At 33.7% G+C, this 14,716-nt stretch overlaps 1 protein-coding gene and 2 long non-coding RNA genes across 3 annotated transcripts; 2 read left to right on the top strand and 1 right to left on the bottom strand.

Moving 5' to 3' along the window:
• The first annotated feature begins 820 nt into the window (after window positions 1-820).
• On the top strand, window positions 821-11,170 carry LOC109153238. Its single transcript, XR_002049475.1, has 3 exons — window positions 821-831; window positions 2,911-2,913; window positions 11,085-11,170. It is a non-coding gene; the product is annotated as an uncharacterized LOC109153238 (long non-coding RNA).
• Window positions 5,572-6,300, top strand: LOC109153237. The gene is made up of 2 exons (XR_002049474.1): window positions 5,572-5,813; window positions 6,008-6,300. It is a non-coding gene; the product is annotated as an uncharacterized LOC109153237 (long non-coding RNA).
• LOC109153235 (protein PHLOEM PROTEIN 2-LIKE A10-like) lies at window positions 9,326-11,264 on the bottom strand. The gene is made up of 2 exons (XM_019301091.1): window positions 11,112-11,264; window positions 9,326-10,987 (listed from the first exon to the last, which is right to left on the bottom strand). The coding sequence occupies exon 2, from the start codon at window positions 10,797-10,799 to the stop codon at window positions 9,549-9,551; it is 1,251 nt and encodes a 416-aa protein (XP_019156636.1). The 5' UTR covers window positions 10,800-10,987; window positions 11,112-11,264; the 3' UTR covers window positions 9,326-9,548.
• Between the last annotated feature and the right edge of the window lie 3,452 nt (window positions 11,265-14,716).

The raw sequence follows: 14,716 nt of genomic DNA, 5'->3' as shown, positions 1-14,716 counted from the left end.
GGAGGTGGAGCACCACCGATGAAAAGAACGAGGAACGACGCCAACACAAGATCAAGCAATCCAGTCGGCCAGAGGCCACCCCTAGGAAACAACGAAACTAACACAAGGAGCTTCCCTTGCCCAAAATGCAACAGAAGCCATAGGGGCAGAGATTGCATGGGCAACCCCTGGCGATGCTTCAACTGCGGGGAAGAAGGGCACAAGGCCTTTCAATGCACTCAACCCCAGAAATCACGCCCCACCACCACGGGCCAACACGGGGGCACGAATCATCAAGGAAACTACGGTGCCCCCGGAAAGGTGTTCGTCATAAGCCGCACCCAGGCCGAACTCAAGAACGAAATCAACCACGAGGAAGGAAACGTGGCCCCAGGAGACGAGGGCCACGCAAACCCACCAGAAGAAAACCAAGAAGATGAATTCTGTTTAGGATGACTGGCAAATCTCTTGTAACCACCCTCGTAGTAAATTACTTACTTAGATTAGCTACTTCGGAATTATTATAAATAAAGAGCTAAATCGAAATTAATTTTAGGAAGACTAGCTTATGCACATCAAACAACAAAAGGGGGAACAATACAAAAAAAAAAAAGAAAAAAAAATTAAAAAAAAAAAAAAAAACCTTCTACGTCGTTTCTGATAGATACTTGAAGTAGCTAATGCAAATACTTGAAGTAGTTATCATCTCTGTGTTATTCCTAAAAAAAAAAACCTTCTACGTCATAATCTCATAACCACGCACGGGTAGAGTATTAACAAGAATCAAACTTGTAACTTTCTTGTTCAGAAATCATGTTCCACCCACTTGACCACATCTTTTGAAATATTTGTGTATCTTTGTATCAATTACAACCAAATATAGTACAAAACAAAATCGCTAGCCACTACTTTAGCATTTGCACAAGGTAAACCTTACTCTTGCGTAATAACTTGCAATACAGAGTATATGTATATCACAAAGAAGAATCAAACCTTGGGACACGATTTCTTTTCTTATGGAGAAACACATGGTACGGTAAGAAGGAAGTTGTTTGATCACTTTAAAGGAAGTAACCAATCAAGATAGGATGGCAAATTATGCTCTGTATCTGTATGCACCATGCATGGTGTATACGGATGCACACCATAACTACTCATGAATGCAAATTATGCCGTGGAAACGTGTTCACCATGCTTGGTGAACACAGTCTCAAACAGTGTCGATTTTACCGGAAAAAAAAAAAAAATTTAGTTAATGTGCTGTTAACGGCGTTTTGCATTCTATGTTCAGACTATGAATTCACATTTATTAAATTATGACTTTTCTGTTATGAGATTATGAATTTACAGTTATGTAATTATGAATTTTTTGTACATTCATAATCTCATAACAGAAAATTCATAATATCATAACAGACAATTCATAATTTCATAACTACACATTCATAAATCCATACCTGCACATTCATAATTTATGAGTGTTGAAGAAACTTGCGCGAAGAGGAATTGAAACCGCAAAATGTGAATATGAATAAGAAAAGGCGCGCTGTTAATTTAAAAAAAAAAAAAAAAAAAATTGGTGGAAGATAACGGTGCCCGTAGGCACCGTAACCGTTTGGGACCGTGTTCATCATGGATGGTGAACACGGTTCCATGGCATAACGATTGAGGTCATGAATCACGTGGCTTATGTGCTTGCACAGGCAATGGTTACTCGTCTGTTCTGGGTTCGTGGCTATCCCACTTGCTTGTATTGCTGAATTTTTTAGTTCCTAATGCATTTTTGCTTCGTTTGGTTTTGGTTTTTTTTTTTTTTTTCTTTTAAGTTAGAGATTTGACAGTCAGATTTTGTGAGTACTTTATGAAGATATATATAGGGCTATTAACGAACTGAACATAAACGAATGGAGGTTGTTCGTGTTCGTTTGTTAAGGAATTTGGGGTGTTCGTGTTCGTGTTCGTGTTCGTTTGTTAAGGTTTTTAAAAATTTTGTTCGTGTTCGTTTGTTAAGCGTTCATTAGTGTTCGTTAATGTTCGCGAACACGTTCACGAACGTGTCCGTTAACGTTAACGAACACGTTCGCGAACGTGTTCATTAACGTTAACGAACACGTTCGCAAACATGTTCATTAACAAGCACGTTCGTGAACACTTAATAAACAAACACATGCACATGTTCACGATCACAATTTGTTCGTGAACAAGAAATATATATATGTTTGTGAACATGCTCGCAAACATTCTTAAACGAACTTGTTCGCGAACACTAAACGAGCTTGTTCGCGAACATTATTAACGAACACAAACGAGCTTGTTCGCGATCGCTTAGCAAACGAGCTTACAACTGTTTAGACTCTGTTCCTTTATTAACCGAGCTCTATTTTGTTTGTTAATGTTCGTTTACCTTAATAAACGAATATAAACGAACGCTTACAGAACACGAACACGAGTAGTTTGTCGAAAGATGTTCGCTAACACCAATAGATATATATAAACATGACTATTATTTTTTATGCCTGATGTGCAAAAATCAATATCCAATATGAGTACTCTATATTAAAATTTGGAATAAGGTTCAAATTGGCCACTGAACGTAACCTGAAAATGCAATTAGGCCACTGAACTTAAAAAAAGTGCAATTAGGCCACTGAACACACCAAATGTATGCAATTTCACCAGATAGCAGGTTACTATCAATTTTAGCAGTTTACCTGCTTACGTGGCAGCTGAGTTGGCATTTTAAATAATTTTTAAATATTTTTTAATAATTTTTAATAATAAATTTATAAAAAATTTTAAAAAATTAATAAATAAACCCCTTCGTTTTTTTTTTAAATTTTCTTTTTAAATTTTTTTTAAAAAATTTATTATTAAAATTTATTAAAAAGTATTTAAAAATTATTTAAAATGCCAACTCAGCTGCCACGTCAGCAAGTAATCTGCTAAAATTGATGATAACCTGCTATCCGGTGAAATTGCATACATTTGGAGTGTTCAGTGGCCTAATTACATATTTTTGAAGTGTTCAGTGGTCTAATTGCACTTTTTTTTCGTTCAGTGGCCCAATTGCATTTTCAGGTTACGTTCAGTGGCCAATTTGAACCTTATTCCTTAAAATTTTAGTTTTATTTAGATTTTAAATATTAGATTCTAGATATTTATAATAAATAATAATAATAATAATAATAATAATAATAATAATAATAATAATTATTATTATTATTATTATTATTATTATTATTATTATATTATTATTATTATTATTATTATTTTGATTATTATGTAAACCATTTTTATAAATTTGATATTTACTCCATATATTTTAGGAAATAAATCATATAATACTCCAATATATAATGTCTATATATGATTACCATTAAAGAAGATAAGAAAATATATGGTGGATGTATGTGCTCATTTTATACCCCAATATATAATGTCTATATATGATTATCATTAAAGAAGATAAGAAAATATATGGTGGATATATGTGCATAACAACAATAATTGAAAAAGAAAAAGCAAAGACAAATAAATGGAATAACTTTCATTATAGCTTTTATTTTACTGCCAAATGATTTGCTCCGTTCATATGAGTGGAATCAAACCTCCAACCCCAAGTTTAAGAGACAATATGCTGAAACACTACGCCATCCATGTAGGTTAGTTTTTATTTTATATTAGATACATTAATACATTTAAACAATTTTCGTTTCTAAAACCTTTTTAATATAATAATTTAAAAAAAAAAACAAAAAACTCTTCAAATTTTTTTGAGTGGTATAAATAGTAGCAAGGAATGTATATATATATATATATATATATATATATATATATATATATATATATATATATCTAATTATGCTATGAATTGAATCTCTATAATTTTTTTTTTTAAAAAAAAATGAATTGTGTATTTTTTTTCCTTACAAAGAGGAAATTAAAATAAAATAAATATCTAGATCATAAAGAATTCGACAAATTCGAGAAAAATAAAAAATAAAGACTTAATTGTATCTGGTGGTGGGGTATCAAACACATGTAGATTATAGGCAAATAACGGATGATTTTCAGTCATCTTATTAGTATAGTGTACACTAGTTCACCTCTATATTAACTTGTTTGACTAAATATGTCTAATCCCGATAAAAGACTTCTCTGTATAAAAAATAAAATAAAATAAAATTCAGACATTTAACCAAACATTAAAAAATTAAAATATTTTTCAAAAAATGAATCATTTTTTAAAAATTATTTTTCAAAAAATATTTCCAATTTTAAAACGGACCTTAAATTATGAATATTTGTAATACCCTCCGTCTGCTCGTGCTCTAAATCTGTTAGAACGAATATTGTGTCGATATCTTGTTAAATCTAGAGGGTGAATTTAATTTTGGTGATATGAATGCACTTGTCTATATAAGTTGTATAGATTCTTCCCATATAAGGTGTATAGATTAGGCATACAACATAAATTTCTCATTTACCACATTGGAAAGTATGAATTACCCTTGATGCGGTCTTCACAATGGAAAATGAATGTAGTCATCATTCTATTTATGGAGTATTACATTTTCCACTCGATAAATCATATTTTTCAACATTCTAATAACAATTTTTTAGTACTACTGATTCTGTTACAATGCAATATCATCTACTGAAGCACACATATCATATCGCCTCTACTGTGGCAAGAATCTACAATCTCTCATATGGAAGAGCAACTTGATGCTACTAGACCACAAGTTCATTGGAATATGAAAAATTTGTTTATTCTCATTTATTGTGAATTTGTTGTGATTTATTATTTCCATATATGTAATTAATTAAACTACTACTTTATTGCTTATCAACTACTTTGACTGAGGAAGTGATTATGCGTATCAGTAAAATTTTGATTTTGACCTATTTATTCTCTCATTTATTAAGAGTTACGGAGTATTATTTGTTATTTATTATTGCGATTGATATTGAAATTGGAAATTATCTTTATAAGAAATAATACTTATTATGCGAGTGAATTTCATTTTTGGTCCTACTGTTATAGAGGCGTTTTCAATTTTAGTCCACCTTAATTTTTGTTGCCACTTTACAACCACTGTTATTGAATATGTTCCACTTTTAGTCCACCGTTAATATTTTCGTCAAGAGGCCGTATAATCCACGGGTATTTTGATCTTTTTATGGTTGTCTCTTCTCTTTTAATCTAGGCACTTCGTCTTCCTCCTCCGATATTCGAAGATGGCTCTTCGAACAACGAGAATGGGAAGCCAAAGCTACATCGTTTCGTTCGTTCCAACGTGGACCGGCGAGGTTTCTTAGGTTTTAGGTTTAATGTTCTCATTTCCTTTAGTCAAACATAGTCTTGGATGAAAAGGAAGATCAAAATACCCCTAGATTACACGGCCTCTTGATGGAATTACTAACGGTGGACTAAAAGTGAAACACATTTAATAATAGTGGTCATAAAGTGACAAAAAAAATAAAGATAGACTAAAATTGAAAAACACCCGTATAACAGTAGGACCAAAAATGGAATTCACTCTTTATTATGCCATATATGTTTCTCATTGATTGACTATACCAAAAGAAGGGTAATGATATGCATAATACAGACCAATCCAATCCTATAAATTCACCCTACCACCTCCAGTTTAGTTCAACATTTCTCTCCAAAAAAAAACCCAAAGAATTGTATATCTCGTAGAAGACCAAAGAGTTGAAGAATCAAAATGTCAAGAGTAAGTTGTATCATCTTCCTGGCCTTCCTCCTCTCCACCACTCTTGTATTTGCAGTTCGTCCTCTGCAGCAGTCCACTCAATTGAATCTTCAAGTAAGCCCCTTTATCATAATCATAAACTTTAAGTTATCGTATGTGATAAAAACTGTTACAATATAGTATCTGTCCATACATACTTTCTCAGTCTATTGAAGTACAAAGAATCAATGTCTCCATTTGGGATATCAGAGCAACAGTTATGCTGCTTGACCACAAGTCCTGCGAGTTGATTGAGTTGTTATTTGCAGGGTGTTGGTGCAGAGATTGAGGAAGAAAGGTGTGGGGGTTTGGATGAAGATGAGTGCTTGAAAAGGAGGACATTAAATGCTCATCTTGACTATATATACACTCAGAATGCCCATCCATGAATGTGGTGGCTATGAGTTTATGCAAAATATGGTGTCATGCTAAATAAGATTACTCAATATAATGTAAGGTTTATGGATAGATTATGGGCTTTGGCGTTCTCATCTCATTTTTTGTTATGGTTTTCCATTATGTAATGATAAAATGATTATTATATATATCGTTTCTAAAAACTAATATGTTTGTCTTACAAGTGTATGTGAATGGATTTTGATTGTAGATTAATATGTATCTTGTATTACATAAGATTACGATGATACCGTAAAATCTCACAAACCAATAAATACAATTATTATCTTTTTTTTTTAGTGACGACGAAGAAACTACTTTCGGTTAAATCACAAGTCAAACTATACTGAAAAAACGTAAACCATACTAGAAAGGTACAGAAAAAACGTAAACCATACTAGAAAGGTGTGTGCGACGAATTTAACCGATAAAGTATTGACAAGAATCAAACTTGTTAACTTTCTTATACAAGAATCATGTTCCATCCACTCGACCACATCTTTTTGAATATTTTTATATCTTTGTATCAATTACAACCAAATATAGTACAAATCAAAATTGCTAGCTACTACTTTATCGTGTGCATAAGGTAAACCCCACTCTTACGTAATAACTTAAGATTCGGAGTATATGTATATCACAAAGAAGAATCAAACCCTGGGACACGATATTTCTTTTCTTAAGGAGAAACACATGGTACGTAAGAAGGAAGATGTTTGATCACTTCAAAGGAAGTAACCAATCAAAGATAGGATAGGATGGGTGGAGCATAGCAGAGGAGAAAATGGCAGAAAAAGCCTAATTTGACAAGTCACATCCTTCACTGAAAGTTGGGTCTCTGTAAGGAAAATTTCTATTACTATCAAAGAAAAAGATTGAAAAACGACACAAAACTCACCTTCATACTCCACTTCTTTAAGTTCTTTTCACACTAGCCCTTTGATCTACAAGTGCAAAACCTTTATTCAAGTGAGAACACCAATCTTAACCTGCAAACTGCGAACTTGTAAAGGATTGCATCACAACTGGTGCAATCTATCTGGATGCGGTGCAATCATGTAATAAGTGCGGTGCAATCTTTCACAAGTTCGCAGTTCACTAGGGACAATCTGGTATATGCATCCCATGGGATGAAACTAATCCAATTTAGTCGTCTATGTCGGGTCTCGACCGCATGCCACTTAAACCATATAAACTGTTTTGGTGAGAGGACAACTTTCATTCCAAGGGTCCACATTTCAGTTTAAAGAAGAAAATCAAACATTTACAGGGCGTTTGGTTGGAGGGATTTTAAATTCCCTTCCCACTTAATTCCCACCTAATTCTAAAGGTCATTAAATTCCGTAGTTTGGTTGGAGGGAATTGCAATTCCATGGAATTGTAATTCCCCCATTTTCATGGAATTAAAATCTCATGTCCCCCCCGGTATTTTAATTCCTGGGAAAAAAAGATAGTGATGAGTCAAAATTACCCCTTCCTTTTTTAACCTAAAATTAATGTCCAACAACAATAATGGACATTTTTGACTTTATACTACTTATTCCCTTTCAATTCCCATATATACCAAACATTGGAATTGAAATTCCCAGTAATTCTATTCCTATCAACCAAACACTGGAATTTAAATTCCCACTTTATTCCCAGTAATTCAACTCCCATGGAATTACAATTCCTTTCCCACATAATTCCCCCCCTCCAACCAAACGCCCTGTTAAAGGCTAATAAGTATGTAAGATCTTGCAGCATATATTGACCTTCTCTCCCAACAGAATTTCATTCACCAACAACTAGTTGCACAGGACTGACCTTATTTCTCAGGGATTGGAACCTCTGATAATGATAACTGAAACTCCTTGCACTATCAACTTGGCCTAGCTTCACATGGTACCTGCAAGCATGTCAGAAACTCGGGGTCGGAGGGGTAAAACAGAAACCATTGGGTAATGGATTATGAATATACAATAGAAGAATGCAAGTACAAAGTGCCAATGTATGCAATAATTCAATTGACACTGGTTGTGTGTGTTGGGTGCAGGACAAGAGCCAAGACATTTTCTGCAAAATTGGGTCTCATATATGAACCTCTGAAACGTCAATTCAATCTTAGAATTTAGAACGTACAAATAAATGGAGAAATGGATGTAAAACCAAGTTGAAACGGGAAACAAAAGATAACAGTACTTAAAGAAAACAATCAATTCAACAAATAAAGCCAGTGCTTAATGAATCCTCACTCTAATTATACTACTAAGACCAAAAAATATCACATACCCTTTCTCTGCACCGTAAGTTAGGACCGGTGGCTCTAGGAATTTTGCTGTTCTCACTGCAAAAATATTGTTCAAAACATCATCAATCACTACAAACTTTAAGAAAAATCAGAAATATGTTCAAAGTTATCTTATCGAAATCCCTCTTAACAAATTAGAGCATACATGTGGCTGTATGTACTCCGGCTTATGTGGTTGTACCTGTGGATAGGATATCACAGAAATAAACATGCCGGTACAAGCAAACTTGAGTATTATCTTGCATTTTATAGCAAGAAAATGTTTAATTGATTGAATGTGAGAAAAAACTAGAGAAAATTGAGTGTTATCTTGCATTTTAGATTGAGCAAGAAAATTTTTAATTGATTTAATGTGAGAAAACAAGCAAAAATAAGAAACTCAAATAGCTTTGAGACATCCATGAAAGATTGTTTCACATCTTAAAACTGTAGAGTTATACGAAGCCCAAAGAAATCAGAATAATAACAGTGAACCTATGATTAAAGAGAGGGTGAAAAAGGCACCTCAGCAATCAATTTAAAGCATATTTCTTTACTTGTTTAGTTAGCATGCATTACTTTTTACCAAAAATTTTAACAAATTCCATTTTTATCCTATAATCATTCATGCAAGCTCACATTCATAAGAAACATATTTGGCAAATTCCTGAAAGTATAACAGGAAATGATATTCCAATTGCTTCAGAAATGGGAAAAGCAAAGGTAATAAAAAGCTAATATAAGTTCTCCAAAGTCATACTCTGCTCTACACTAGAAACTACAATTCTATTCGTTTTTCATGACTCCACAATTTACATAAAATAAGTAAAAATTGACCAAAAAGTAATGCCTCTTTGTGGTTATGGATGAAGCTCTGGAAATATATTAAGTTATTGAAGCTATCAAAATGATGCTCAAGAAAGAAATAATGCGTTTTTCTTCAATTACATCTGCAACGTGTTAGTATAGGAAAAAATCACAAGTTCACTTCTGTTATTGCCCAAACAGAGATAAGAAATCATCACAAATACGATATAGAAATGCACCTAGAAGATTTCTATTATAGACTAAAAATAAGTGTTTGTACCCATTCTATTAGATCGAATGGTCTACAACATTTTCTAATAGAATAGGAAAAGATCACTTTAGGCAGGCAATAAAGTTTGAGTACTGCCTAGTACATGCAAAAAGAATGCAAAGCATATCGTAAGAATGACATATGACTTAGCACCAACGTATCTGATGACATCCAGCCCACGCTCGATAACTTCTTTATGAATTACGCTAACACTTCTTCTCAAGCTATCGGACAGTTTCCATAAGAAGAACTCGACAATGGATTTGACAGTTTCAAACGTCACCCTGCCAGTCACATCGAGCACGAGTCGCCTATTGCTTGGCACTGCCAATGTTGATGAAACAGTATTCAGCCATCTGTTACTTTGTAGGTCAATGGATTTTCTCGTTTCTTTAACTTTCCCTGAAGACACTTGCTCAAAAGCCTTGTCACTTGACTGGCCTGAACCAACGCTTTGATCAACAATGGGAAGTGAGGAAGACAAACCTCTATCAGATTTCGATCCAGAAGTTGTTAAGACTTGGTGGGATGTCTTGATTACGGTTTCCACAGCACCATTACAGAGAGAAACTAGAATGTCCCTCACTTTGGCATGATGCTCGGGATTAGTCAACCCGGAGAATATCTCATCGTAGAAATTAACACCCGCTGTCTTATCAAGATACATAGCAACTGCAGTGCTCACAAATGTCTTGATACAATCAGCTATGAGCACTTTACATCGATCATCACATAACAAATCTACCCACCCTGATTGGTTTGATTTCACATTCAGTCCCTCATGTGGTTGGCCGTTCGAGTAAAATCCCATAACCAAGTTCCTCGCAAAGCTACCAACAACCACAGAAACGAAACCAGTCCCAGCACTACTCGTCAGCCTATCCATAAGCTTATCTGAAAAGTTTTTACTTCCAAGCTCATCAATCTTGCCCGTATTTTCTTCCGACCTATAACCCCTCAAAACCCCAATCATTACAGCCTCGGAAACTCTACTCACCGACTGAGCAAACTCCTCGGACTGTGCAATTTTCGACAATTGCTTCAAACTCTTAGGAACCTCGTCCGAATCAGACTGCAAAAATTCCTTCAAATCATTCGAGACCACACTCATCACTTCAGCAGATTCAGACACCATCTCAGCCATAGAAATCAAAGCTCCCAGCAGCTTCACAATCCTCCTCCTCTTCCTCACAACAGATGGCATATTATAAACTTTGTAAGCTCCATAAGATGAAACCCCAACCAACCCAAGTGCAATTAGCCACTTCTTCTTCCTCGGACTTAACGCCAAACCCTTCTTCACCACCTCCAAATCCATCTATCTAAGATCAACCCCTAACCTCCTCTTCAGTGATTCAAATACCAAATGAACCCTAGACCTTAAAATCGACTAAACCTAGGGTCCTGAAGTTTTCATTGGCAAAACCAGATCTTTATTACCCAAAACGTGAATGAAAAGCAGACACATATATAGTCTGCATACCGAGGAACCTAACGAGCTGAGCTCTGAAATGCAGCCATAATTGAATAATGATTAGGAGAATATTTAATGAAACACACATCACACGCGCAATTTATAACCAGAATTCACGAGTAGATATAGAATATAGGTTGTTGAAGAAAAACAAACCTGTGGCTATGGCGACGATGGGTCGATTGAGCAGACAGAATGGCGAAGGAAAACGAGGAAGATGAAGCGAGTTTGTTGATATGGTAGTTTTATTACGTCAACGTATCAGCAACGGGGGAAAACCTTAGGGAATTTGGTACGAATCCTCTTCACGTAATTTTGCAACCTCTAGGTGTGCAGTAATAAATTTCACCATTGCATCTTGATCGGATTAAACTAAGAAAGTTAATATATCACTTTCATTAAAAGTTGAAGGAGTTTATTTAATATTGTTAATTTTATGACGAGAGAAAATATATAGATAGAACATAGGTATTTTGTATTGATGAATATTATTTCTGAATAGTAAAAATTATATCATCTTTTTCATGTATGGGGTCTATTTATACATATTTACAATGAATAAGAATTCTTTGTTATATTGAGAATAATAAGCCCTAATCCTATAACTCTTTGAATAATGAGTCTAATCTTTATTACATTATGAATAATAAGTACAATCCTTAACAAACTCCTAAGGTTCTTCGTACTTAGTATTATTGTTGGGCTTTCTTGATCCAGTTGTTTTCTTAGATCAATCTATGTGGCCCAGGCCTAGTGTACCATCCATCATCCAGGCCCCTCTTTCTTATTCCCCATCAGTTAATCCTGCCTATAAACCCGGGGCATGAGATGGCATCTCAATTTGAAAATTAGTAATACCACACCCCCCCCCCCTCCCCCTCGTATTTTTTTTTTGTGGACCAAATGGTCAGTCAACTGAGCGACTGGGCGGTCATGGCCGACCGTCAACTGAGTGACCGCTCGGCATGACTAGCTGGTCGTGCCCAACTATAATTAATTTCCCATAAGTATAGAATCAATCGGGTTCCTTCTCTAATAAAAAGGATCTCTAGAAGTTGTTTTTTATGTTTTTAATGGTGGTGAACAATGGTTAGCGGCGATCAACGTCTAATTACACTTTTAAATGAAGTTCAAGGGTCAAAATATAAGGTAATTGTATACGTGAAGGTTCTGCCTAGTGACCTTTAACATAAGATCTAAAGGACCTTCCAACAAAACTAACTCAAATTATGGTGGCCTAAATGTATTTTAAATATTTAAACCAAAAATCTATAGTATATATAAAATGTGGGGAATTGGGTGGTGGGCCCTGGGCAAAGGCCCAACCTGCCTTTGCCCAGGGTCGGGCCTGCATATGTAAGAACATCATTTTTGTAGTAAATTAGTGAATAGATTAGATGTAACAAATTTTGAGAAGTCAAATTTGCATCTAATTCTTCTCGATGTCAATTTTTATTATATGGATCTGCATCACATTCGTTTTTGGTGAATGCAAATTTGAAGATCAAATGACATTTGATGGATCTATACCCACCCTAGTCGAGTTACTAAAAGTAAAATGTATCATGATTTAGTTTCAATTTCAATCGTGTTTTTCAATATGTATAGATTTTCATTTGAAAGTTTAGATATTTAATGTGACTTAAAATATCTTCATTTTAGAGACATATAGAGAAGATTTAAGAAAACGACAAGAATGTTACCAAAAAATAAAAGTATCACCACATCTTGATCTTATCAGATAAAAAAAATGTAATGATCAAATAAGATATGTATAGTTTAGTCCTATCTTTTGTTCTGTATCAATCAAAACACGTTATATAAGTATGAACAAAAATGAAATAAAAAAATGAGAATAGGTATAACATTTTTTTTCAAAATTTGGGCGCAATCTTACCCTACTTCAGAAAAAAAAATAAATTGATAGATACTTGGAAGGCAACATCTAACAACCCATTGAAGTCCATTAAAAAATAGCAAATACTCAGCTAACTAATTGTGTACATTATTAATTGATGCAAGGACTGTAAGGACTAAGGAGTAGTAATATATATTTAGTTATTCATCAACTACCTAACAAGTTGGTTGTGCTACACATGGATCACATGTTCCGGGAAAGTAACCTGGGAAGATCCGACAATTTCATATCCACACTATATGTATAATAATCAAACAGAAAAATATATTAATGTAGTCCCCATCTTTTCCAAAAAGTTAACAATGACCCAACCTGAGAAATCACATTGCAAAAAGTGTCCTACTAAATACAACTTGAAACTTCTTTTTTTTTTTTAAATGACAAAGAGATATAGAAATCATGTTTCATCGACTTCATCACCTTTTTTAGGATGTGAAACGTTGCTTTGGATATATTAATAAGTGATTTTTTTGCCATTTATATTAATTATACTTTGCCAATTGAAGCGTGGTTATATATAGGTGGAGATCTAGTATTTTCAAATTGGGAGGAGCTTATTGTTTTTAGTTTTATTAAACCTATGGAAAAATACGAATTAAAGTGTCCTATTAACATACATGTTATGATCATTCTGACAGATTTGTCATGTTTTTGTTGCAAAGCAATTCTACATGTACTTTTATTTTATACTCTTTATGATCTGTCATGCTTTTATTCGCAAATTATGCTGTGCAATCGAATGCACCATGCGCATGGTGCATTCAATCCAAAACGACGTCGTTTTAGTTAAAAAACGCGCGTCCCACTTAAAGAAGAAATCAAGTTCGATTCCCGACAATAGCATTTTTATATATCCATAAATTCATAAGTATATATCAACAAATTCATAACTATATATCAACAAATTCATAACTATATATCCACAGTGAATGAATGAAGTAAAAATCCACAATGAATGAACTAAATATCCACAATGATTGAACTAAATATCCACAATGAATAAACTAAATATCCATAAATTCATAACTATATATCCAGAAATTCATAATTATATATCCAGAAATTCATAACTATATATCCACAGTGAATGAATGAACTAAATATCTACAATGAATGAACTAAATATCCACAATGAATGAACTAAATATCCATAAATTCATAATTATATATCCAGAAATTCATAACTATATATCCGGAAATTCATAACTATATATCCACAATAATGCTATTGCCGAGAATCGAACCTGAATTTTTTTTTAAGTGGGACGCGCGTTTTTAGTCAAAACGACGTCGTTTTGCATCGTATGCACCATGTGCATGGTGCATTCGGTTGCACAGCATAACTATTGGTTTTTATTGCTTAGTATAAGGGGGGTCATGATTTTTATTTTTTTTTTTTTTTTTTTTTTTTTTTTTTATCTTAGTGGAAGTAGATTTTTGGAGTCCAAGTAATATTTTTGTTAGTTTAATCCATTGTCTACTCCAAACATGCCATATATTTTTGTTGGGTGTATCCAGGATTTTCACCGTTGGACACGGTGACTAATCCCATGGTAGACACCTCTTTTGAATGAGACAGCTGCTCTGGAGATTTAAGGTTGCTCCATACCCAATCAATGAACAAAACCTTAAAATAGGGAGAAAAGTTATTACAAATTTTACCGAATATATATATATATATATATATATATATATATATATATATATATATATATATATATATATATATAATGGTCATAACATGTGGTTAAATTAACTTTTTTTTTCCTATAAAAAAATAATTTCTTTGGGTGATGAGGTAAACTTGTAACTACTGCTTGATGATGTGTATTAGGTAAACCCC

Source organism: Ipomoea nil, unplaced genomic scaffold (genome assembly GCF_001879475.1).
Source record: "Ipomoea nil cultivar Tokyo-kokei standard unplaced genomic scaffold, Asagao_1.1 scaffold2480, whole genome shotgun sequence".
NCBI classification, from domain to species: Eukaryota; Viridiplantae; Streptophyta; class Magnoliopsida; order Solanales; family Convolvulaceae; genus Ipomoea; species Ipomoea nil.
The sequence above is the reverse complement of the archived record's forward strand: the minus strand, read 5'-3'. Positions and strand labels throughout refer to the sequence as shown.